Source organism: Prionailurus bengalensis, chromosome A3 (assembly GCF_016509475.1).
Source record: "Prionailurus bengalensis isolate Pbe53 chromosome A3, Fcat_Pben_1.1_paternal_pri, whole genome shotgun sequence".
NCBI classification, from domain to species: domain Eukaryota; kingdom Metazoa; phylum Chordata; class Mammalia; order Carnivora; family Felidae; genus Prionailurus; species Prionailurus bengalensis.
The window spans coordinates 23,856,933-23,884,016 of NC_057354.1; the positions used below are offsets into that span (position 1 = coordinate 23,856,933).

Genomic DNA, 27,084 nt, shown 5'->3' on the forward strand with positions numbered 1-27,084 from the left:
TTTTACACTTCCACCAGAAGTGTATGAGGGTTCTGGTTGCTCTGCTGCTTTGCTAACACTTCTGTGTGTGTGTGTGTGTGTGTGTGTGTGTATGATCTTTAACCATTTTAAAATATGATACTTGGTTCTGTTTCTTGTATAGTGAGTCTTCTTTCTTTTCTCCACAAGACTATGAATTCTTCGAGGATAGGGATTGTCTGTATTCTAAAACTGGACATAAAGACTGGCATATTGTGTGCATTTAATAAAGGTTGGGTGAGTGCAGCATGTATGCATGGCATGTATGTAGATAAGGACAAGAAGGAAATAAGAAATAACCATGTAAGTGGTTGAGTTTGTTCATTCAACACATGCTTGAGTGTTTCTCATATCTAACATGCTATACTTGATTCTGGTAATATACCTAGTTTCTACCAAAACTGTTTTTAGATAAAATGGTCAGAGAAGGCCTCTTTGAAAAAGTGACATTTGAATATTTCAGAGTAGTTTTTTTCTTTTACAAAAGTTATTTATTGGTACATTTTCAATTTAAATAAAGGAAAAAATTGATGTCTTTAAAGGTCAAGGGAGTCTTTTTTGAGGGGCAAGTAAGTAAATGTGTGTGTTTATATATATGTGTAGGTATGGGGAAACTAGGTGGTGTCCTTGGTGTTAGGTACTTGGGTACTTCAGTAGTTCAAATAGTGTTAAATGTTAGCTCATGAATAATGGTCAGACAGAAATACAGCAGTTGGTGAGACAGTCACATAGGGAATCCATTGGTTACTCCTGGAGCTATATAATCTATATATAGGATCATGTAATCTAGTAGAAGAGAACTTGCTAGTTGCAATTGTTGTCAATTGTGTTCTTTGGACCTGTTTTAAGTGCTTTGTGTTCTAGGTGGACCATTACGTTGATGTATGTGACGTAATGGGAGGTAGTCTGTATTTAGTCTGTTTTACAAAGCCTACTTAGTACCTATGAGTTAAAGCATAAGTATTCCTGGGACTGAACAGAAGAATCCTAACTAGTTTTTTAATATCTTTATTTGGAGGGGCGCCTGGGTGGCGCAGTCGGTTAAGCGTCCGACTTCAGCCAGGTCATGATCTCGCGGTCCGTGAGTTCGAGCCCCGCGTCAGGCTCTGGGCTGATGGCTCAGAGCCTGGAGCCTGTTTCCGATTCTGTGTCTCCCTCTCTCTCTGCCCCTCCCCCATTCATGCTCTGTCTCTCTCTGTCTCAAAAATAAATAAAAAACGTTGAAAAAAAATAAAAAAAATATTTATTTGGAAAGAAAAGTAAATGGTAATTCTTGATTAGAAATTCCATCTTTCCCTCATTAGCATTAAAGAAAAAAATCATTTTCATTTCATGTGTCTCCTCTCTTCTTGGAATAAACCAGAATTAAAGAGGTGACCCTCCTTCTGCTTCCTCTCACCCCTTTTTTGGTAAAGGTAATATAATAGTATTGAGATTTTGGAAACTATATTCCTGAATTCATCCATAATTCTAATTTAACAACATAACTCTTTCATTTCTGTATGTTTCTTTCTAGAGATGCCCATATACGTTCTTGTTTTTACCTATAATTTTATACATATAAGTGTTTCCATGTTGTCAGAAATAATGAGCTTTAATGTAAACTATGGACTTTGGGTGATAATGATGTGTCAGGGTAGGTTCATCTGTTGTAACAAATGCACCACTGCTGGGAGATGGTGATAGTGGGAGATAAGTGTATAGAGAAGGGGTTTATGGGAGCTCTCTGTATTTCCTCCTCAATTTTTCTGTGAAGCTAAAGCTGTTTGAAAAAATAAAGTCTATTAAAAAAATCTCAGTGACTACCTGATTTTTCCATTGAATAATTTTACTGTAATTTAATTAACCATCTTATTGGAAATCTTATTGGACTTTTTCCCCCCTGAGTTTTCACTCTTGTGAAAAATGCTACAGTGAGGCTCTCTTACTTGAAAATTTTTTCCCTTAGGAATTTATTTTCAAAGCTATGTTTATTAGTCTTGATTTAAAAATTTTTTTTTAATGTTTATTTTATTTATTTTTGAGAGACAGAGAGAGACAGCATGAGCAGGAGAGGGCAGAGAGAGAGAGAGGGAGACCCAGAATATGAAGCAGGCTCCAGGCTCTGAGCTGTCAGCACAGAGCCTGACTCGGGGCTTGAACTCACAAGCCGTGAGATCGTGACCTGAGCCAAAGTCAGCCGCTCAACCGACTGAGCCACCCAGATGCCCCTATTAGTCTTGATTTTAATACCAACCTAATAGTGTTATGGTGATAATTAAATAAGGTAATACATGTAAGGCGCTTAGCATAGTACCTGGCACATGATAGTTGAAAATAATGGTTATTTTATTGCCAAAGTGCATTCAAATGCAATGTGAACATAAAAGGGAGGCAATTCTGATCTGAACAACAGTAATTTTGGTGATGATGGTGATGATGGAAGTTTCCACTATTTATTATTTTGTGAAAGGTACTTTACATGTGTTATCTTCTTTAATCCTCCCTACAACTGAGGTTCAGTAAGTTGCTTATGGCCACCCAGCTTGTAAGTGGCAGAAGCAGGTTTTAAACTTAAAATGGACTGTTAAGAGTCTTTTCCCCCCATATTCCACACTGCTACTAATGTTTAGATAGGTATTTATTGCAATTCTGGTTCCTAGAATTGACTCAGATTTATTTAGTTCCAGGTTTCCAGGACAGAATCCTTTCATTTATTCATGTATCTAGGAGATGTTTATTGAGTATCTGCCATGTATCAGATACCATTTTAGTGCCCATCTTGGATTCGTTTGGTGATCACATGACCAGGAGCTAGGTTAAACAAGGTTGGAAAGATACTATGGTCTTTGCTTTGAAGTAGCTCTACTCAGATTAACTAAGTGAATGCTCTCTGTTGCTTACATCTGTTTTTTTTTTTAATCCCTAGTGGCCTCAGATAAGCCAGTCCCTAGCGTGTGGTGGATCAGAACAGATTCCTGGGATAGATGTACAGTGGAATAGGAAGTATCATACCACAAATAAGGTGAGAATTATTAGTGCTTTCTACATTTATAGATTGTTTTCACACAGGTGTTCTTGTCTGAATCTCAGTAAAATTGTTAGCTGGATGAGGAAAGGAACTTTATTGAATGCAGAAAGTGAGGCTCAAGGAAGTGAACTGACTTGCCAAGGTCACAAGGATAAGTGACAGACCAACTGAATATTTGATTGAACTTAAGACTTCTGATCTAGTGTCCTGTATTTCTTCCACTGTAGTGTCTTGCTTGGAAAACACTATTATTTTTTTAATTTTTAAAAAATGTTTACTTATTTTTGAGAGAGAGAGAGAGAGAGAGAGAGAGAGAGAGAGAGAGTGAGTGTGGGAGAGGCGCAAAGAGAGAGGGAGACACAGAATACAAAGCAGGCTCCGGGTTCTGAGCTGTCAGCCCAGAGCCCACGGTGGGGCTTAAACTCAAAAAACCATGACATCATGACCTGAGCTGAAGTCAGATGCTTAACTGACTGAGCCTCTCAGGTGCCCCTGGAAAACACTTTAGAGAAGAAAGTTGTTGTGGATTTTTTATGCTAAAAATAAAATAATATTTAACTTTTGCGGAATTTCTTTCTTATTTTTTTTTAGAATTTTAATTTATTTATTTTAGAGAGAGCAGATGTTCACAAGCAGAGAAGAAGGTAGAGGGGGAAGGAGGGAGAGAGAGAGAGAGAGAGAGAGAGAGAAAGAGAGAGAGAAAAAGAAAGAAAGAAAGAAAGAAAGAAAGAAAGAAAGAAAGAAAGGAAGGAAAGAAAGAAAATCTCAAGCAGACTTCATGTTCAGTGTGGAGCCTGACATGGGGCTCAATCCTGTGACCCTGGGATTATGACCTGAGCCGAAATCAAGAGTCAGATGCTCAACTAATTGAGCGAGCCACCCAGGTGCCCTCTGGAGAATTTCTTATTGATTATATAGCCTGCCTTCATTTGGAGAGGCTTAGCATTAGAATAAGTTTTTCTTGGAGTTTATTTGCAAACTATAAGACTCATATCTTCTATAGTTATTAATAAAATTTGTTATGCTAAAAAAATATATGAGTTTAGAAACATTTATTCAGTGCTTGCTTTGGGTGACTATGATTTTGAATGACTTTTGACTGCTTTCAGACAGTAGTTCTCTTTCCTTTTCCTGTTATGTCAAAAACATACAACATTCTTCTCAGAATTCTTTGGGAGATGAGGGTCAAGATATCCTTTTAAAAGTATTCTTTTCCATAGAATTTTTATTCTGATAGCCCAAATCTATCATTTTCTAGACATGGGTTCATAGGCATATGGTCAGTGAGATGGCTCTGAAATTTCGAGGACACATATCAGATAGAATTCCAGATGTGTTTGCATTGAGTGATAAGATGCCCAGAAAAATGAGAATTAAAAATTCTAGGTGGAAAAAAAAATCTAAGCAATAAAAATGCGCTTAGGCCTAATGAGAAACAAAAGCATTCTTTTTAAAAAATTATTTTGCAACTAATTTTGTCCCCTTCTTTTTGATTAAATAGCTTTTTACTACCAAGGATTCCCCACAGCCTGTTGAGGAGAAAGTTGGTACCTTCACAAAAATAATAGAAGCCATGGGATTTACAGGACCTTTGAAATACAGTAAATGGGTAAAGTCTTTTTAAGTTCTTCTCATTTTCTTTTTGGGCTTTGTGCTTTCTGCTCCTCATAGAAGATTTTTTAAAGCTTCTGTTTTGCTTTTGTGAAATTCATATATTATTTTGAGAACTTGAAAATGTGTTGTCTCCCTCCACCTTCCCATTCTAAATCTACGTAACATGTGGGGCTGAACTACTCCCTCATTCCTTTAGCCTGATTCCTTAGAAGTATCTCAGTGCAAGCTAAGACTGGGCTTTCCAGGATCTTGTTACATGATATGCCATACAAATGAGTTCTAAGGAAGTAGATGGGCCAAATGTTCTGAAGGGCAGCATTCTTAAGAAAATATTACTCTCTGATGAATCCATATTCATAAATCATTTTTTCACTAGGTCATTGTAGTGATTTTTGTTAAAATTTTATTAATAAGCATGTTTTAAATTAACTAGTCAATTCTGCAATTTATTGTTATTCTTATTATGGAGGGTTATTTGCTAGCTGTATCATTCCTAGTCAAGCCTTGGCCTAGCACGTTATCTGTTTTATAGTAATTGCTATATATGAATGAATATCTTCTCTGCATCAGGTGCATATTGCCCGTGGGTTTTTATAACATGCCTCTAACTAATTAAAATAATAAAACATTAATCATTGAGTTTTTCTCAGCCCAGTTATCTCCTGATGCTGGCATTTCTCTCTATTTTTATAGCAGAATGCCTTTTAATGCTTTTCAAGGGTTGTTAGAATGTTGGATAAGCCTAATCAGTCATAAGTTCTGTATTAATCAAAAGCAAATCAATGCAAAGCAGTAAGGAGGGCTTTCCTAGAAAACATAGCTTTGCCCTAAATGATCAAATAATGACAGTTATACCATTTTAACAGGGTGAATTCAAATTAGAATTTGAATTTTATTACAGACTTTACTTGTAGTTTCTTCTTGGAATGTCTGGCTCTCTTCCTAATAGTTCTCATTGCAGCAAGTATAGGCTTCTCTCTGTATCTCCTTTTTACATAAATTCTGAAAAGCAAATCGTGATTCCACAAGCATATTAAAAAATTTTTTTAAGTTTATTTATTTATTTTTGAGAGAGGCAGTGACAGCACAGGTGGGGAAGGGCAGATAGAGAGGGAAAGAGGGAACCCCAGGCAGGCTGTGCATTGCCAGTGCAGAGCCCAGTGTGGGGCTCGAACCCATGAAACCACGAGATTATGACCTGAGCTGAAACCAAGAGTCAGATGCTCAACCGGTGCCCCAAGCATTTTGTTTTTAAGGGGCTTTGAAAAGTATAGAAGATAACACACATCAGGCACCTAGGTAGCTCAGTCGGTTAAGTGTCCAACCTCGGCTCAGGTCATGATCTTGTGGTTCGTGAGTTTGAGCCCCCCCCCCCCCCCCCCCCCCCCCCCCCACACACACACACTGGGCTCTGTACAGACAGCTCAGAGCCCAGAGCCTGCTTCGGATTCTGTGTCTCCCTCTCTCTGCCCTCTCCTACTCGTGCTCTTGCCTTTCCCTGTCTCTCTCAAAAATAAATAAACATCAAAAAAAAATTAGAAAAAAAGATAACACATATCCTAGGTAATGAGATGTTCTTGAGACCCTAAGACTATGAAGTGCCTTCTTAATCATCAGTGAAATATTAATTATATTCATTAAAGTCATCTTTTTTACATCTTAATTTTTTGGCAAATGATAATCATTGGTATATTTGGTAATGTTTTTAATAAGAATCTTTTCCCTTATTAAAAAATGTTTGTGATTATGGCATTTGGATTTAAAAGCTAGTGTATTTTGTTTGAAAGTTAGAAATTAATTAAAAGAGAAGGGAAATGAGAGCAGAAAGAAAGAAAAAAAAGGGAAAAATTTACTGTTTTATTTATTTCTTGATGGTTGAATTACACTTGGTTGCTACCATTGCTTTGTCTAGTCTGTTTTTTTATGATTCCAGAGGGAAAGTTGGCTACCATTTGAAGGATTACTAAATCATCAGGAAAATTTCTTCACTGTTGTAGTTTAAGTTAGCCTTTGATTTTTGTTGGTTCCTTTGTGATCTCAACAAAGTGCTTAATATTTGCATTTTAAAGTCTTTTGTGATGTGGTAGTGTCTACTTTCTGTAACTTTTATTTTTTTTAGTTTGTGATAGAAACATCAAAGTATGACATTCTAGTAAAATATAGGTGGGAAAACATAGGTATAACTTTCCATTTTGAGAGATTGCAAGCCCTTTTCAGCAAATGTTGACTCAGAAATCTATGGCTAGACCCTTGGATTGGATTGCCCTGGAAAGATTCTTTGAGTTTTGTGTTTTCGTATGTCTTTCATTAGGGAGAAAAATACCTGCTTGACGGCAATATCAACTGTCTTTCCTCCATTTTTTTTCCGTAACATTTTATTTATTTATTATTATTATTTTTTTTAACGTTTATTTATTTTTGAGACAGAGACAGAGCATGAACGGGGGAGGGTCAGAAGGAGGCAGACACACAATCTGAAACAGGCTCCAGGCTCTGAGCTGTCAGCACAGAGCCTGACGCGGAGCTCGAACTCACGGACTGTGAGATCATGACCTGAGCCAAAGTCGGCCGCTTAACCGACTGAGCCACCCAGGCGCCCCTTCCGTAACATTTTCATGTGTAGTTTCATTTTTCTTCTAGATTCATATTTAGGAATTTAAATGTAGCTTTCCTTACCTATTTGTCCTAAAATAAACATTCTTTCCCATTATCTTTATGTGGCAGTATCAGATAAAACAAGGACAATGTTTATCAGGTTCAGCCACATGCCATAGAATAGGCAGTTTCCAGATTAACATAAAACCAAAAAATTCTTTCTGTTCAGAAGGACACTGACAAACTGGAATGTACTCAGAAGTGGGCAGTGAATTTTATGAACGCTTCAGAGTGTGTTGAATGAAGAGTGGTTGAAAGAAATAGGAATGCTTAACCTGGAAAAGAGAAGACATGATGACGGTTCTTCTCAGGTTTTTGTAAAAAGAGAGAGAGAGAGAGAGAGACTTAATCTAACTAAGGTATTCCAGTGGGCAGTGGATGTTTCATGAATGTTACATGAAGCAGATTTACATTCAACAAAACAAAAATCTAACAAGAATTGTCCTTTCGGGGGATAGGTAACCTCACAAGGTCATTGGACTTGTTTTAACAGTGGCCCAGATGGTTGACTGTGAATCAAGAATGTTGTAGAAGGAATTCCAGTATGAAATAGAAGGTTCAAATGACTTCAAAGCCCCTCCAACTCACACAGCTGTTAGTGCAAACTTTTTACTACATTCATTTTTCATCTTGTAAGATGGTATGAGATGCCTCAGTCAGTGGGAGAGCTGATTTGCATTTCTTAAAGCTGTCTTAGGTGCTTGTGTTTTCATCAGGTACACTGATGAGGTCTTCCAAAGTTAGAATGAAATAAACATGAAGTCATCTGAGAACCAGAACAATCTGTATTAACAGGATGGAATTTAGTCTGACCTACCTCTTTAACTTAAATTACTGTGTGAATCTTGAAGAAATCCTTTCCCCAAGTTATTTGCAGTCCCTCTGTGATGGTCTTAGGGGACTTGCTTTAGACATTTGTCCAGGCTAATGGCTCACCCAAGTATAAAGGTTTGGCTTCACTGCAGGAAAAGCGAGGAACTATAAAATGCTCCTGATTGCCATATTATGAGCGCTGTGTAAATGCACTGGCCAATCTGCTGAGGTCTTCATTATTTGTGATGAAGGCTTTCTTCATGAACATGTGAGAAAACCTTCTCAAGGGATGACTTGGGTCTTGGTGGCAAATCTGCCTTTCCTCAGGCAGAATAATTAATTATGAACTTAGAGGACTTTCTGTATAAGAATCTGAAGGAAAATGGGGAGTTAAAAATCAAGAAATAGACCATTAGGAATTTTACTTAAAATTGTAAATGTGTTGATATTTATATACCAGTATCCATATTTGACAGATATTAATTTTTACCATATTTGCCTTAGTTTTGTTTTTTCCAAGATAAAATTTTACAGAAAAAACTCCAGCCCATTTCTCCTTTCTTCCCTTCCATTTCTTCCCTTCTTTCTCCACTGAGATAACTACTGTTCTAAAGTTGGTTTTTGTCATCCTCTTGTAAAATTCTGTTCTTTTGCCACTCATATATTATCCATAAACAACATATATACTATTATTTTGTGTTCATATATAAACTATATAAGTGGTATCTTTTCAACCTGTTTTTATTAGTAAACATGTTTTTAAGTGGAGACCCGATTTTTGTCATTTCAACTGCTGATTAGCTTCACACTGTATAATGAAACTACAGCTTAACTATTCCTCTACTAAAGACACTTGTTTTAGGCTTTTCATAATAATAGTACCATTTAAATTGTGCAGGAGTTTCTTGAGAAAGAGAAATAGAATTATTGGGTACTAGTGTATGAACATTTTTAACAGTATTTTTTTTTTTAAGATTTTATTTTTAAGTAATCTGTACACCCAACTCACAACCCCAAGATCAAGAGTCGCATGCTGCACTGATTTAGCCAGCTAGGTGCGCCATTAACTTATATTTATCAGCTGTTAAATTATACTTATCAGTTGTTATATCAGTTTATATATCTGTAAGTAGGATTTAAGTGTTCGATACCATTTCCATAGCTTGATACAGTGAAGCTGTTTAATGTTTACAAATTAGATGGTGTGAAATGGTATATTTTAATTTAATTTGCATTCCTTTGGTTACCAGTAAAGTTGTATGTCTTCTCTTATGTTTATAGGCAAAAAAAAAAAAAAAAAAAAAAAAAAAAAAATTATAAATGTGTCTGTAGTCGAAGTAGGCCATAAGTTTCATGAAAGCAGGAGTTTTTGACTTCTTTGTTCACTTCCATATTTCCAATATCCAAATCCATGTCAGGCACTGAGTTGGGTACTCAATAAATTATTTGTTGACTGAAGTGAAGAGCTAACAGATACCTTAAATGCTCTGTCTTGAGAATGGAAATAGGCCCTTCAAAGCCAAAGGATTAGGATGATCATATTAGGATATCATTAGTTTAATGATGGTATAGACCAGTACTTCCCAAAATGTGTTCTGTGTCAAATACTCCCAGGAGCTGCAGATGTTAGCAAAGGTGAATAGGCTTCTTTTTTAGCCTGCTGATATGGTGAATTACATTGATTGCTTTGTGAATGTTGGATCAGCTTTGCGTTCCAGGGATATATCCCAGCTGGTCGTGATTTATTGCCCTTTTGAAATATTGCTGGATTAGGGTGCCTGGGTGGCTCAGTTGGTTGAGTGTCCTATACTAGATTTCAGCTCAGGTCATGATCCCAAGGTTGTGGGATTGAGCCCTGCATTGGGCTCTGCGTTGAACGTGGAGCCTACTTAAGATTCTCTCTTTTCCTCTGCCCCTTTCCCCTGTTCATACTTTCTCTCTCTCTCTCTCTCTCTCTCTCTCTCTCTGTCTCTCTCTCTCTCTCAAAAAGTATATTGCTGGATTTGGGGTACCTGGCTGGCTAAGTTGGTAGAGCATGCACCTCTTGATTTTGGGGTTGAGTTTGAACCCCATGTTGGGTGTAGAGATACTTAAAAATAAGAAATCTTAAGAAAATATTGCTGGATTTGATTTGTTAATATTTTGCCAAGGATTTTTACATCTATGTTCATGAAGGCTATGGTTCTATAATTTTATTTTCTACTGATGACTTTGGTTTTGATTTCAGGGTAATCTTGGCGTTATAGAAGAGCTAGAAAGTATTCTTCCCTCCTGTTTTCTGGAAGAGTTTATGTAGATTTAGTATCTTTTTTTTTTTTTTTAATGTTTATTTTTGAGAGAGAGAGAGACAGAGTGTGAGCAGTGGAGGGGCAGAGAGAGAGGGAGACACAGAATCTGAAGCAGACTCCAGGCTGTGAGCTGTTAGCACAGAGCCTGACATGGTGCTCGAACTCACAAACTGTGAGATCATGACCTGAGCCGAAGTCAGACACCCAACCGACTGAGCCACCCAGGCACCCCTCTTTTAAAAAAAAAAATTTTTTTTTAATGTTTATTTATTTGGAGAGAGAGACAGAGTGCAAGCAGGGGAGGGCAGAGAGAGAGGGAGACACAGAATCTGAAGCAGGCTCTGGGCTCTGTTGTGGGGCTCGAACTCTCGGGAACCTCGAAATCGTGACCTGAGCTGAATGTGGACCCTTAACCGACTGAGCCACCCAGGTGCCCCTCCTTTCTGATTCTTGATACTGCTAATTTTTATCTTTTCTGTTTTTTCTTGTCTTGATCGGTTCTACTAATGTTTTCTCAATTTTATTGATACTTTCAAGGAACCAGCTTTGGCTTCTTTGATTTTCTGTGCTATTTTTCTGTTTCCAATTTTATTGGTCTCTGATCTTTATTATATCTTTCTTTTTGCTTGTTTTTAGGTTTAATTTGCTTTTCTTTTTTAGTTTCTTACCATGGGTTTGTTTAAATTGGCTTCTAATGCTGATTTATTCCCCATGTAGGTATGTCTTTTCCAGTTGTTATATGTTTATTCTGTTTCCCCCTATGTGAGCCTTACTCTGAAAGCCTTAAAAACATGACAGATATCAAATTAGCAAAGAAAAAAAAATCTTAGTATAATTTGAGACATAATCCTTCTTTAATTTATTCAAGGTATTTCTGCCCATCAGAGACACTGTTGTTTTGACTCTAAATTGTATAGATAAATATGACCATTATATAGTATTGGGTATAGTATATTTTTGGTGACTTTGAACCTTAAAAACATAGCTTTACTAAAATTCTAGATTGTTTTGTCTTCATTTGCTATTTCATTCTCAGTTTGTGTAGATTATTTTAGTCTGCATATTTGCGTTTGTAATTCTCTGTCATTTTAAGAAAAAATAAGCTTCTATAAGCCTTTTGTGGATGGGCTAATTTATTTAATTCACAGTCCTTAGAAGTACTTCCTTACTTGAGCACTGAGTTGGTCTTCAGGCCTACAATTCACCTCATAAAATAATTTATTTTTCACTTATAGATTTATTTTTATGAAGGCATAATGTACATACAGTAAAATATACAAATCTTAAGTATATAACTCAGTGACTAAATTAAAACCACCACTCAGATCAAGATTCTAAGAGAATTTGGGGCACCTGTGTAGCTCAGTTGGTTAAGCATGACTCTTGATTTCAGCTCAAGTCATGGTCTCGTGGTTTGTGAGGTCAAGCTCTTCATCCGGCTGTCTGCTGTCAGCTCGGAGCTTGCTTCAGATCCTCTGTCCTCCCTCTCTCTCTGCCCCTCTCCTGCTTGTGCTGCTTGTGCTCTCTTTGTCTCTCAAAAATAAATAAACATTAAAAAACATGTTTTTTTAAAGGTACTAAGAGAGTTCTTAGTGCTTTGGGGAATTTTTACTGTATTTTACTGTATTTTATTTTACTTTTACTGTATTTTATTTTACATTCATTAAAACCCCTTATTTGTAAGCACAGTCTTCTTAATCAGCAAACTATAAAACTAGGGAAAATACAGAAAAAAATGACCCCTTCCCCAAGGCATAAAAAAAAAAAAAAAACTTTTACAGAATGGATAGTAGTGCTTCTGAGGAAAGATTGAAGGATTGAGAGTTTTTGTTTTGTTTTTGTTTATTTGTTTGGCTTGTTTGATTTTGGTCAGAAGAATGGGTAATTTTTTAAAGTAAAGGGTTTCAGATTATAAAGAGTTAATGTGAATGATGCTGAACAGTGGTATAGAGGCTCAAATGTGATGAAATGAGTTGAATTAAAGGAAAGATTTCATTTAAATATTGGAAAAATCTTTTTGACATTTTGATGCTAAATCATAAATATAAAAATTGTTGTAAGTCTGTGAATGGTTGGCTTTAAGAAAAAGAAATAATTGATGTTGGTTAAGCTGTTAAATCTGCCTAGTGACAGGTTTGGACTCATCATTCTAGTTAGACAAATACAAGATTTTGTGACCTACATCTAATAGCATTAGAATATCCACTTGGTCATATCTTGAGTTTGGTTTTATTTTTTTTGTCTAGAAGATTAAGATTGCGGCCCTGCGCATGTATACTAGCTGTGTGGAGAAAACTGACTTCGAGGAATTCTTTCTAAGTAAGTTACTGTTTTTGATAGTTCTGAAAAGGAAAATGAATCTACTTTTCATGGGGTGCCTGGCTGGCTCAGTTGGTAGAGCATGTGACTTTTGGTCGTGAGCCCCAAATTGGGTGTAGAGATGACTTAAAAATAAAATCTTTAAAAAAAAAGATTCTACTTTTCATTTTTATGACTGTTAATATCTTCGTGGAATAGGTTTTGAGTCATTGGTGAAGCAGTTTTTTCTGCATAAAGTATATAATAAAAGCTGTTTATTTTTCTCTTTTAATAGAATAAACAAAGGCCAAAAGAACCCTATAGATTAGACATTTTAACAAGTTTGAAAAAAAAAGAAACCTAAAAATTTGTCCACCACTTTGACATTTTTCTACACATGTATCTTTTTACATATAAGTAGTCATAGTAAAACAAATCCTGTTCTACGTTCTGGATGTTTTACTTAGCATTTTGACATGAAATGAGCTTTCTGCCAATCATTGCTCTTTTATTTCTAGTTTTTAATTGTTTTGGTTAATCTTGGCATATGCCTAATGATTTTTTTTTTCTTTCTGTTGAAGGATGATTAGGTCAAAAGGTACATATAATTTTATTATTTATATCCCATTGATAAATTGCTTTCCAGGGCACCTGGGTGGCTCAGTCAGTTAAGCATCTAACTCTTGATTTTGGCTCAGGTCATGATCCCGGGGTTGTGGGATCAAGCCCCGTGTTGGGCTCCATGCTGAGTGTGGAGCCTGCATGAGATTCTCTCTCCTCTCTCTCTCTCTCTCTTTCTCTCGATCTCTTTTGCTTTCTCTCTCTCTCTCTCTACCCCCCTCTGCCCTTCTCCCCTGCTTGCACTCTCTCTCTTAAAATAAAAAAATAAAATAAAAAAAAAAAGAAAACTTGCTTTCCCAAAGAGTTTTACTGGTTTAGACCACCATTAGCAGTTGATTATATCAATACAGTATTCATTTTGATGCTGTAAACTGTTTAGTTATTAAGTTTAGTTAAAGCAGATACTTATAAAGTAATTGGGAAAGTTTAAGCTGTTTCCAGTCCTACAGATTTTGGAAAGAAATGTGTATGTGCTGTGTACATAACCACCATTATCCTGCAAGCCACAAACACCTACTTGATATTTTTCACAGACAGCAATTGTTCATATATAATTATGTTAATAACAAGGAAGATAGGTAGATGCCGTTTTGATTATATAATAACTATTTTGGATTTTTAAAACCAAATGCAAGTTGTTTTGGTGATTTTTACAATTTCAGCAGATTGATGTTAATATTAGAAACTTAAAATACCCTACTGAGTTGTAATCCTGATTTAGTGTCTACCTTCTGTTTCTTATTTATTATAGTGACAAAGCTTCCCTGCTTCTTTTTAATCTCTAAGAATTTCTCATTTGGGGAGAGTTTAGTCTGAAAGGAGAAAATATTTTCTCTGCTTGATGAAGAAACTATTGATATTAGAAGTTGGATTTTTCAATACTTCTTTAAAGTTTATTTATTTTGAAAGAGATAGCACGAGTGGGGGAGGGGCAGAGAGAGTTGGGGAGAGAGAAAGAATCCCAAGTAGGCTCTGCACTGTCAACACAGAGCCCGATACAGGGCTTGAACTCACGAAACTGTGAGATCATGACCTGAGCCAAAACTGAGTTGGATGTTTAACCAACTGAGACACCCAGGTGTCCCTGGATTTTTCTTAAGTGGTTTTTGGAATACATGTCCCCAATTATTTTTCATCAGATCTTTTTTTTTTTTAAATGTTTGTTTATTTTTGAGAGAGAGAGAGACAGAGACAGAGACAGAGAGACAAGAGCCTGAGCAGAAAAGGGGCAGAAAGAGAGGGAGACACAGAATCTGAAGCAGGCTTCAGGGCACAGAGCCTGATGTGGAGCTAGAACCCACAAACTGAGAACATGACCTGAGCCAAAGTCGGATGGTTAACCAACAGCCACCCAGGCGCCACTCATCAGATCTTTTTCTTTCTTTCTTTCTTTCTTTCTTTCTTTCTTTCTTTCTTTCTTTCTTTCTATTTATTTATAACTGTTTAGTTTTAGAGAGAACGTGCATGCACAAACGGAGGGGTAGAGAGAGAGAAGGAGAGAATCCCAAGCAGGCCCTATGCTGTTAGTACAGAGCCCAACATGGGGCTTGATCCCATGAACTGTGAAACATGACCTGAGGCAAAACCAAGAGTCAGACACTGAACCAACTGAGCCACCCAAACACCCCTCATCAGATCTTTTTAAAACCTCATCCTCAGATATCTATTTAATATTTGATTTCGTAAGTAACTCATAAATTATTTATAATTATTTTGAAAGGATGTTTACTTGCTGTCTTAGCCAGTCTTCATTATTGAAGATCCTTGAGTTAATATTATAGATTGCATAATGAGATTATTATTAGATATTTAAGGTAACATTATGTTTCAATTTATAAGCTGTTGTAAACTATAAAAATAAAAGTTTATAAAAATTATTACCATTATATTTTAATAATTCGCATTTACATGATATACTTTTCCATTTGTCTCATTTAGAAGTTACAAAGCCTTGTAGGATAGGAAAGGCTTGTATTATTTTCATTTTTATTTTCTTTTCAGAAACAGTTGAAACTTAAAGAGACTACATGATTTCCCAAAATTGCCTAGCTAAGGCTTGATGCTGTGTTGTCTAGGTTAAAGGCCAGAAATTTTTCCACTGTAACATACTGCCTGTAACATACTGCCTATGAATAAATGTAATTGTAAATTATAAACTGTAATCCATCTTAATATTTTTGTATTTTATTGTTTTTAAATGAGAACTCCTCTAGGAGATATTCTATTAGTATTGTAAACTGATGTTTATATGTATTAGAGGACAAACGCTTCATTGAGCTTTGTTCTAGCTTTGCCTTTTGAATGTTACCTGGGGAGGCAGTACATTTTTTCAGTGACACCCCACTTACTTAAGTTTTTTGTTTGTTTGTTTTTGGTTTTTTTTGTTTTATTTTTTATTTTTGTTTTTTTTTTTAAAGTAGGCTCGCTGCCCAATGTGGGGCTTGAATTCATGACCCTGGATCTAGAGTCAGATGTTCTACTGACTGAGCCAGCCAGGTGCCCCTTGCTTAAGGGTTTTTTGGACTCAGTTTGAGAATTGCTTTTTATTTTTTTTCATTATTATTATTAAAGAAATTTTTTTAAATGTTTATTTACTTTTGAGAGTGAGAGACAGAGACAGAGTGTGAATGGGGGAGGAGCAGGAGATGCAGAATTTGAAGCAGGCTCCAGGCTCTGAGCTGTCAGCAACAAAGCCCGATGTGGAGCTCAAACTCATGGACTGCAAGATCATGACCTGAGCCAAAGTCGGACACTTAAACTGACTGAGCCACCCAAGCACCCATTCATTATTAGTTTTAATGTTTTATATATTTTTGAGGGTGGAGGGAAGTGAGGGGTGGAGAGAGAGGGAGGCCCAGAATCTGAAGCAGGTTCCAGGCTCCCAGCTGTCAGCACAGCACAGCACAGCACAACCCCTGATGTGGGGCTCAAACTTATGAACTGTGAGATCATGATGTGAGCTGAAGTCAGACACTTAACAGACTGAGCCACCCAGGTGCCCTGAGAGTTGCCTTTTAGACTTACAGCTTGTTCATTTGTATTATGCTCCATTGTGGTCCATCTTTGTAATTTATGGGTAGGTTAAATTTTAAAATCAAACCGTAGTGGTTCCAAACTGTGGCAAGTGAATAAAAAAGGGATCCAATCTGGTAAATACCATTTGGAGGCAGATAAATATTTATGAAACAATGAGACTGACTTTCTTCCATCTTCTTTTTTAAAAAAAAAATTTTTTTTTAATGTTTATTTATTTTTGAGAGAGAGAGAGAGTGAGAGAGATAGAGCACCAGCAGGGGAGGGGCAGAGAGAGACAGAGACACAGAATCTGAAGCAGGATCCAGGCTCCAAGCTGTCAGCACAGAGCCTGATGTGGGACTCGAACTCACAAACCATGAGATTATGGCCTGAGCCAAAGTCGGACGCTTAACTGACTGAGCCACCCAGGTGCCCCTTGCATCTTCTATTTTTAATTTGTTTTAATGTTTATTTTTGAGAGAGAGAGAGAGAGATAGAACACGAGCAGGGAGGGGCAGAGAGAGAGGGAGACACAGAATCCAAAGCAGGCTCCAGGCTCTGAGCTGTCAGCACAGAGCCTGAAGCGGGGCTCGAACTCACAAACCGTGAGATCATGACCTGAGCCGAAGTCGGACGCTTAACCGACTGAGCCACCCAGGTGCTCCCACCCTTGCATCTTCTAAAGAAAGAGTCTAAAGAGTAGGCCAGATAGGTTTGGGGTAAAGGAAGAGAATATATATATATTGGTTCCAAGATTACACCTGTTTTATTATTTATTTATTTATTTATTTATTTATTTATTTATTTTTAACATTATTTATTTTTGAGAGACACAGAGAGACAGAGCATGAATGGGGAAGGGGCAGAGAGAGGGAGACACAGAATCTGAAACAGGCTCCAGGCTCTGAGCTGTCAGCACAGAGCCCGATGCAGGGCTCGAACTCACGAACTGTGAAATCCCGACCTGAGCCGAAGTCGGACGCTCAACGGACTGAGCCACCCAGGCACCTCCAAGATTACACCTTTAAAATGGCTGTTGCTCTCTTGGACTTTTGGTATTTAAGGACTTGACTTTTTAGAGTCCTGAGCATTCAGTAATTTTTTAAAAGGATAGAGAGGCTTAGGTAGCTCAACACTATCATCCTCACTCTTCCAACAAAAGCGAAGCCAGTGTTAATTCATGAAGATTGTATAAGAATGAGTTGTTCACTAACAGTGTGCTTGTGAATAAACAATAGGCCTATAATAGCCTAGTGGGTAGGCCCCAAGTTATAGACTCTCTGTCATCTCAGAGCCAAGGTGTTCAAAGGTCTTGATCCAGAGGCCTACACATTGGGGGTTCTGACTGGTGAGATAACCTTAACAGCCAGCCACCTGTTGTTTTCAAGATGTTCTGATGGTGTATATCATTTGTGACATAAATGAGCATACCCTCTGTGAGCATACAGTGGTTTGCTAACTGGTCTTCTGGAGATCAGTACTGTTATGAAGAGCACTTTGGAGCAGAGGGGGCCAATCAGTAAAGTTTAATTCCATACTGCCTGAAAACTGCTTTGTTTTTAGCTCTTAAAAGACTTACTACCTTGGAGAGGAGGCTCCTTAATGAGTAAGTTCTGAGTCAGTGATTGAGGTTCATCATTTTATTGACACAGTCTTAAATAGTGACCTATTTAAGATATTTTAAACCCTAGTGTTTAAATAATTCACTGAGAAACAACCATAGTGAATATTTATCGAGTATGTATTAACTATTAACCATTTTGCTAAACGTTTTACAGGCCTTATCTCATTTAGTCCTCACAAATCCCTATAAGGTAGGTTCTCTTGTTCTCCCCATTTTTACAGAGAAGACAGCTGAGGCACAGAGAAGGCTAAATAACTTTACCCAGAGTCAAATAGCAAGTAAGAGGTAGAGTCAAGGTTTTGAATCAGGAGGTCTGACCCTAAAACCTGCATTAAACAAACAACTGTGTTAATACTGCCACTCCATAACAGCAATGAATTATTTAATTTTATCCAACTTGGTAGCGAGGAAGAAAGTACAAAGCCTCAGAAAATAATGCACTAGTGTATATTGTTGCAAGAGTGTGATCATGGCAGAAGACAGTAACAGATTTTAGCTTTGAAGTGTTTAAACATAGTTCATTGAGCTAAAGATCTGCTGTGCTTTTGTGTTGCTCATGCTCAGACATTTAGTGGTCTTGTTTTTTAGGGCTTTACTCTGGGTTTCTGTTCTGACCCCAGTGGATACAGGGAGTCAATATGCAGCTCTTTTCCCATCCTCAGCCCTGAGCCGACCCCCAGAATGGAAAATTGTGACCCAAGTCCAGCTGCTGGCCTGTCTTTGCTTTCCAGCCCAAGAACTGATTCCCTCTCTGAGAAAATTGGAAAGGCTCCTGGAGGCTGCTGAGAAACTTTGATGTAGAGGTAGCAATTGAACAGATTGTCCTTTAGAAGCAGCCAAATTTCATTTTCCAGATTGAAAGACAGACTTCCAAGAAAACTTTTCTTTTTAATGTTTTGTTCTAGCATCCAAAAAAGACCCAACTTCAGATCTGGGCTTGAGAGTTTCTCATGGCTATTCTTGTTCTAGGTGGAGGGTGGTTGGCCCACTCTCAGATGGCATGTATCTTAATAGCTGTATGGTTGGCCAGGCCAGCCTTCACCTCCCTCCTGCTGGGTTCCAAGAGGAAGTCCACTTGACAACTGCTGGGCACCTCCCAGTACACTCACCAGAGTATTTTGGTGTCACTTTGTGACGGACTTGGACTTAAACTCCTGCCCAACCGCGAGCTTGTTAATATTGTGGCTGCCCTCAAGTTACTTAGCCTTTTTGAGCCTCTAAATGAGTGTTATAATACCTCCCTTCAGGGTTAAAGTGAGGATTAAGTGAGAAAATTATTGACATGACTAGCAGTGGACCTGGCAGGAAGTATGGGCCCTTAGTGAATGTTAGGTTCTGATCATAGTGTTAGAGAAGCGGTTAGTGATTAAGAACATGGTGCCTGGAATCAAGCAGATCTGAGTTTGATCCCAGGTGTTTCATTTCATGGCTGTGTGACCTTAGGCAGTTGTCATGATCTCTAGGAGTCCCATTTTCTCACCTGTCAAATGAGGGTAATATTAATACCCACCTCATAGGCCTGGTAGGATTCATTGAGCTTATGCCTGTAAGCACCAATTATAATGTCACACATAGTAAGCCTATAAGGAATTACTGCTCTTTATTATTACTGGCGGTGTTAGTGTCCCTCACAGAGGTCCTACCCTGTGTTTTCTCTCCGAATGGCCCCTTTGTGTTATCATTTAGTACGTTGTATACTTCATTGTTTGCTGCAAGGCAGTATATATCCCTTTTATCTTGAGTCATTTCTCCAAAGGACTGATTGTACCCGAAGGGCCTGCATTTCCCACTGTTACTCATTTTCTTTGTCCTCTTGCTTTTGCTTTTCTCCCTGTCATGTAACAGGGTGGGCACATTCAGCATTCAGTGGAGGACCCCTCATCTAGCCAGGGGCATTTCCTAGAGATCTGAGAATTGAGAGGTTTGGATGGCTAAGCACTGACCTGAGTTTTGGTAACTTAAAGCCCAGTTTTATCATTCCTACAGGTTGATGAATGGCCTTTCATTAGATATAATCTGCTTTTTTATTCAACTACAGCTCCCTACAGCCCCATTTCTTTCTCCTGGTCATTTATTTTGGACGAGTCATTCAGCATTCCCATGTTCCTAGTACACTGGGTCACCTTAAGGAAGACAGGAAAAAGAAACTAGAACTTAGACTTAGCAGGGCTCAAGTAAAAAAAGCCTGTACTTAATTCGGGTAGGCAAAGTAGTGTCTTCCTAGCTTTCCAGAAGAATTTGAGACCAGGAAGGGAAAATAACATGTAAGTTGGAAGGAACCATAGAGATCATCTAGGCCACATTATACAAAGTGAGAAAACAGCCTCTGAGAAGAAAAGTGATTTGCCCAAGGCCACACAGCAAAGTGGTAACAGGGCTGGAACTAGAGGGCTGGTTGTCTGACTGCATTCAATACTCTTTCAACTCGTAGTCTTATTCTGTGGTTCTCCTGGCCCTCTCTATGGTAGTATAATCACAGAGCACTATAACTGCCATATATTTAGTTGAACAGATTCCTACCAATATTTAAAATATAGGCGATATTTCTCCTCTGAACCCTCACGTATTTATACTTTATTATTATTTTCTAGGGTGTCAGATGCCTGATACATTCAATTCATGGTTTCTTATAACTCTGCTTCACGTCTGGTAAGTGAGCAATTTAAGTGAAGTCACCAAATTTTTTTTTTTTTTTTTAAACACTGCTGACTTGTAAGGTATATAGCCTTCAGCAGGGCTGAATATATGAAATGGCAGTTGTTCAGGCATTAAAAACTGTTCCTTTCATTTTAATAACTAATGTCTTAAAGCACATTTTTACTAAAGGTCAAAGCATAGTCCCAGAAAGAACCTAATATTTGTAGGCTTTTCTCAAAGAACACCTACCCCAGTGAACAATGCTATCAGTATCTCTTAGAGACTCTATGAGCTTGGATGGAAAGTTCTCTCCCTTGGCTGTTTTAGGAAAGTTCACATTTACGTAAAAGTGGTTTGAATTGTGAGAATCCGTGGTCATTTTCATTGCTGGTCATCAGAAACTTATAACAAATTATAGCACTGACATTTACGCCTGTACCTCTAAAATGTGCATACAGGTTAGATTCGTGCCAGGTTTGTTGCGTGTAAAAATATTTAACACCTTAAACAGTATATTTTTTCTTCAGCTGCAAATTAAGTAGCCAAAAAAATCAATTTTTCATCTAATGTTACACAGTATTAAAGGTCAGAAGGATATAGGAGAGACGTTGAAGTGGGGGCTGGGGAATGCATTTATTGAACTGCCAGATCTCAGGAAAGTAAATTCTGGAGAACTAAGTTTACTACTTTGACCATAGTGAGTATCTGAGGAACGTGGGGAATGGTTGCCCTGTCAAAAGGACCCTTGTTTGAGACTGCCTTCAGCTGAGCTTTGCATCACAGAACTGACTACTATATAAAGACTTTTTGGTTTTGATCACCTCTGAAATATTTCTCCTGAACTCACATAGTCACTGAGATTGGCTAAGGGGCATAAGGTGGCAATTTATTTTATGTTATTTTTTTTCTAAGCGAGTACTTCATTGAGTGCACACTATGTCCTGGGCAGTTTGCTGGGAACTAGCTGTGGTTCTCAAGAAGCCCACAGTCTAGTGAGGGAGATAAGACATTTAATTTTTTTCTTTTTCAAAATTTTATTGATTTATTTTGAGAGAGAGAGAGCGCACGCGCATGCAAGCACGGGGAGGGGCAGAGAAAGAAGGAGAGAGAGAATTCCAAGCAGGCTTTGCACTTTGAGCGCAGAGCCTGACGTGGGGCTCAATCCCATGCACCATGAGATCATGACCCAAGCTGAAATCAAGAGTCAGATGTTCAACTGACTGAGCCACCCAGGAGCCTCAGGAGAGAAGATATTTAAAATAGTCCGTGACAAATCGGAGAATGGCTAAGTTCTGTAATAAATCTGAGTAAGTAGTGCCCATGGGATCACAGAGGAAGCTGCAACTATCAAAACCATTACTAGTTCTGCCTCTTCTTTGAAATGTACCATGTCTTTTAGTCACATAGCTGTGAAGGCAAACTACCTTCTGTCTGAATGGTGAAGGTTAGGAAAAGGCTTAGGGAGGGCAGCTGGGTATACTGAGAGGAAAACTACTTTTTCAAGAGGAGAGGACTGCAGAAGTGGCACTGTAGAATTACTCACTGGAAAGGTGGGAGGGTTCAGAAGAGGCGAGGCTATTCCCAGAGGAGCTCAAAGATAATATTCAGAGCTTGTATGAAAGGCTCTTTATTGCCTATATAACTAGAGGTATCAGAGTGTTAGAGGGAGTGGATGGCAAAATCAAATATATAATCCCTGTGACCACATCCCAAGGTCAATCCCTAATAGTAGCCAGGAGAACCTTGAAACTACTTACAGTTCTCTCAAGATAGCCATCGTTTCCAGACATGCATGCTTGTCTTCCTTGCTGAGGTTGGTTTCATTTCTCAGAGGAATGGGGAGTACTACTATTACCAGTTAAGTAGCGGGAGGGAAGCTGTCTGCTTCAAATCTACATTTGGTCTCCCCTCCACCCTTTCTCTTTAGTTCTCACGATCTGCAGTCTTCAGTGGAATGAGTCAGTAGCTTTCCAGTTTGAATCAACAAACTTTTATTGGGGACCTACTGTGTGTTAAGGACTGTGGGGCTTTGGAGAGATGGGTATGACATGATGTGCATTGTCTAGCGGATAACAGGCAGGAAGTATACTTTATGGCAACCTTTCCCACTGAATTCCTCTACAAACCTGCCCCAGACACTTCAGACAACTGGCTGTCCTCAAATACTCCCATGTCCTTGCTCATATGTCCTGGGTGTTGTTCCTGATATTCCCTAAACCTAAAATGCCCGTGTTTTCTCTGATAGAAATTCTCCTCAACCTTCATGGTACATCTCAATGTCATCTCTGCCACAGAGCACTCTTTATCCAATACTGCCCCCCACGCCACAACCACCACCAAATTTGGATTTAGTTATACTTCCTTGTACTTCCAGAGTATCTGCTTGTGCCTTGGGCACAGCACTTCTTTCACCGTCATCCATTATAGGCAACTGTACTTCCTGCCTGAACTACAGTTTTGTAAAACTTGTGCTGTTTTGGGGCCCACTTGTGCTGTTATCCTCCAAGAAGAATTGGGGAGACTTTCTCTTCTAAGGGGTAGGGGTATTAGGAGGAGTAATCATTCCACCCAAGTCTGTGGAGAAGCTATGTTCTTCCAGCCCTGTTCTCTTAGCCTGAAGCTCCAAGAGGGTAACTGAAGGATAGTCAAGTCCAGTATTAGAGGGCCCAGTGGACTTCCTAGAGATGTAGTAGTATGAGGGAGAGGTTGGGAGGCTTAGAAAGCAGTCATAAAAGTAGAAAGAATCTGCCCCATCCCCCAAAGGGGGGGAAAAAACCCCTACTAAACAGAATACCCTGGCAGTGGACTTTTCAGAAAGCTTGCTTGGGTTCCCAAGTGTGATGGCTCCCTGTTGGCCTTTAGAATAGGGACAGGATTTCTCACATCCTTTTAGTTCCCCTGGAGGAGGTGTTGATGATTCCCTTATCCTATCTGCCTTCTCTAGTTCCCAAGTTTTTCTGTGTATGTCCAGTTTCTAGAGGGGCCTTATCAGTTGTGTATTCACGTGAACTTGTAGCAGCTGCAATGACTGTGTGTCCTTTGTCTTTGCTGAACAAGGTTAGTATTGAATGTGGCTGCTGAAAAATTGTTGAGAGAGGTTGCTGTCTAGGCTTTCCTGCATCCAAATGTGTACTTGATAAAAGCAGGCCTCCTCCTCTGTTTACTGTCTTGGGCAATGGCACTGCAATCCATTCAGGTGTCCACACCAGAAACTGGGGAGACCTCCCTGACTCTTCCCTTACCCCCCTCATCTGGTCAGTCACCAGTCACCCCTTCAAACTTTTTTGCCCATGACCCACAGTAACAAATGAATTTTACTTTGCAACCCAGAACACACATGTCTCTGATACTACAGTTTTGTAAAACTTGTTCTTAAAATGTGAGATAATCTCTGATATTTTCTATTCCATTTGAATTCATTTTAAAGAAAAAATTTAACATGTGACCTGTTAAATTGATTTTACTGGATTATAAGAAACAGTACTTGAAAACTGGTCTTTGGCCTCCAACTTCCATCTTCACATGCCATTGATCTTCTCAATACAAATTAAATTAGCATGCATGCACGTGCACACACACACACTCTCCCTAATGTTCTCCATTATTCTCAGGACAAAGTATATTTCTTAGCATGGCATTCAGATTCCACCAAATATGCCACCCCTGCTACTCTCATATGGTACTATTCTAGGTACTGCTGTCCCCAACACTCCCTCCTCTGCAAGATAAAACAATATTATATAATAGAAATACCAAGTTTTCTTCTGTCCAGAAAGCCCTTCTCTCTCCTCTTTACCTGACAAAACTCCTGTTTTTTCATTCAGTATCTAACTCAGGTATCATTTCTGTTTGAAACCTTCCCTTTCCTTTGAAAGCAAGAGTTAGTTCCTCTTCTGTATTTACTTAGTATTTTAGGGACCTCTATCATAGCACTCATCACGTAACATTTTTATGTTTTATCATATCAGTCTTCTTTGTGGATGGTAACTTTATTGAGAGCAAGAATTATTTTTATCTTTATGGAAAGATATGAAAATGAGATATTACTTCTCACAGTTCTGTGTATTATTCTTAGTTTGTATCAATAAATGTTCATCAAGTAATTGACGTTCTCAGATCTAACTTGACTCGCACGGCATTTGGAAGGGTCCTGGCACTGTCTTTTGGTTGGGTGAGAGTGGCAAAGCTCTGCTCCTGCTTAAGTTTCTCTGGGCTGTTACATGTATATAGCTGGAATTTATGTTGGCGTTACAAGTGTTAATAGATTTGTAGAGACTCCTCTCAAAATTTGTCATGGAATGCTAGTACCTTCTAAATGCAGAAGTTAATTTTAGAAGATGGAATGGGATAAATAAAATTAGAGTATGCCTATGATGGAGATGGAATGGGGAGGGAGTAAAATGCAGTTTGTATTTTAATTTTAATTTTTTATTTTTTAAATTAAAAAATTTTTTTTAATGTTTATTTATTTTTAAGAGAGAGAGTGTGAGTGGGTGAGGGGCAGAGAGAGAGAGGGAGAGTCCAAAGCAGGCTCCAGGCTCCAAGGTGTCAGCACAGAGCCCGATGTGGGGCTCAAACTCACAAACCATGAGATCATGACCTGAGCTGAAGTCAGACAATTAACCGACTGAGCCACCCACGCGTCCTGCAGTTTGTATTTTTTTTTTTCAACGTTTATTTATTTTTTGGGACAGAGAGAGACAGAGCATGAACGGGGGAGGGGCAGAGAGAGAGGGAGACACAGAATCGGAAACAGGCTCCAGGCTCTGAGCCATCAGCCCAGAGCCTGACGCGGGGCTCGAACTCACGGACCGCGAGATCGTGACCTGGCTGAAGTCGGACGCTTAACCGACTGCGCCACCCAGGCGCCCCTGCAGTTTGTATTTTTAAAAATTATTTTAGGGGCGACTGGGTAGCTCATCAGTTAAGCATCCAGCTTCAGCTCAGGTCATGATCTCATGGCTTGTGAGTTTGGGCCCCTCATCGGGCTCTGTGCTGTCAGCTCAGAGCCTGGAGCCTGCTTCAGATTCTGTCTCTGTCTCTCTCTACCTGCCCCTCTGCTCACACACTGTCTGTCTGTCTGTCTGTCTCTCTCATATATAGATAAACATTTTTTAAAAATCTTAAAAAAATTATTTTAAAGTCAGGTGTGTCATAAATATAATTACCAAGCCCTTTACATATGTTATCTTTTATTTATTTACATGTATTATCTCACTCATTGTTACAACTACTTTATTGTTGTTTTATATGAGGGATCAGAGGTTTTATATATGAAGGATCAGAGGTTTAGAGAAGTCAAAAAACTTGTCCAAAGAACTAGTTAGTACATGGCAGAGAGAAAATTCTAAGTATGGATCTGGCTAACTCAACAGTGTTAAGTTGCTTTCCTCATTGGTAATTAAAACTACCAAAGTAATTAAATAATTGCTGATTGATACTAATACTATTTAATATTTATTAATACTATTTATTATTTAAAGTACCTGCTTATTCTTTTTTTTTAAGTTTATTTAGAGAGAGAGCGAGCAAGTGGGACGGGGCAGAAAGACAGGGAGAGAGAGAATTCCAAGCAGGCTCCGAACTGTCTTGAATTCATGAATCTTGAGATCATGACCTGAGCCAAAATCAAGAGTTGGATGCTTAACTGACTGGCGCCCCAGTACCAGCTCATTATTAAACATAAATCCATAAAATTTTAGGGGCACCTGGCTGGCTCAGTCTCTGGAGCATGCAACTCTTGATCTCAGGGTTGTGGGTTCTAGTCCTCCATAGGGTGTAGAGAATACTTTAAAAAGGGAGGAGGGGGATGCTGCCTGGGTGGCTCAGTTGGTTAAGCGTCCAACTCTAGATTTCATCTCAGGTCATGATCCCATGGTTCATGAATTCAAGTCCTGAGTTGGGCTCTGCACTGACAATGTGGAGCCTGCTTGGGATTCTCTCTCCCTTTCTGTCCCTCCTCCATCACACAAGCTTGCACTTTCTCTCTCAAAATAAATAAATAAACATTAAAAACATCTTAAATCCATAAAATTATTACATCTGTTCTCCAATTGAACCTGTCCTCACAGGGCCAGAATGTGGGAGAGAAATATTAAATCATTAATAGAATACAGCTGAAATAGCATGATGAGAGGAAATGGCAGGGAGAAGAGGGGTACATAATTTAGATGGGGGGATGGGTCATTCAGGGAGGGCTTCACTGAAGAAATGACGTCTAAACTGATGAGTAGAAGTTAGCAAGTCAAAAGGTGCATGAAAAGCATTGCAAGTAAAGAGGTCTAGTGGTTCAATCCTTTTACCAGCTGGGCCCTTTTTAAATATGAAATTTTATACCCAGTCACCATATATGCATAGATAAAGAATTGCTGTTTGGGTTGAGGAAGTGAGAATGCCCTGTTCACTCAGGTCTTCACAATGTATGCACTGGTAAGGGACTCTTATGTAGCTCTGTGGAAACTCAGACCACAGTTTAAAAACCACAGATCCAG

At 38.5% G+C, this 27,084-nt stretch overlaps 1 protein-coding gene across 3 annotated transcripts in view; it reads left to right on the forward strand.

Moving 5' to 3' along the window:
- LOC122497522 (ubiquinol-cytochrome-c reductase complex assembly factor 1) overlaps positions 1-27,084 on the forward strand; it is a 103,077-nt gene that overhangs the window by 21,823 nt on the left and 54,170 nt on the right. The window contains exons 3-6 of one of the 3 annotated variants that reach the window (XM_043604669.1): positions 2,927-3,022; positions 4,530-4,637; positions 12,645-12,717; positions 20,548-20,605. In XM_043604669.1, coding sequence (XP_043460604.1) covers positions 2,927-3,022; positions 4,530-4,637; positions 12,645-12,717; positions 20,548-20,605 — 335 coding nt within the window. The remainder of the gene's footprint in view (positions 1-2,926; positions 3,023-4,529; positions 4,638-12,644; positions 12,718-20,547; positions 20,606-27,084) is intronic. The other 2 variants (XM_043604670.1, XM_043604671.1) reach the window with 2 other exon arrangements.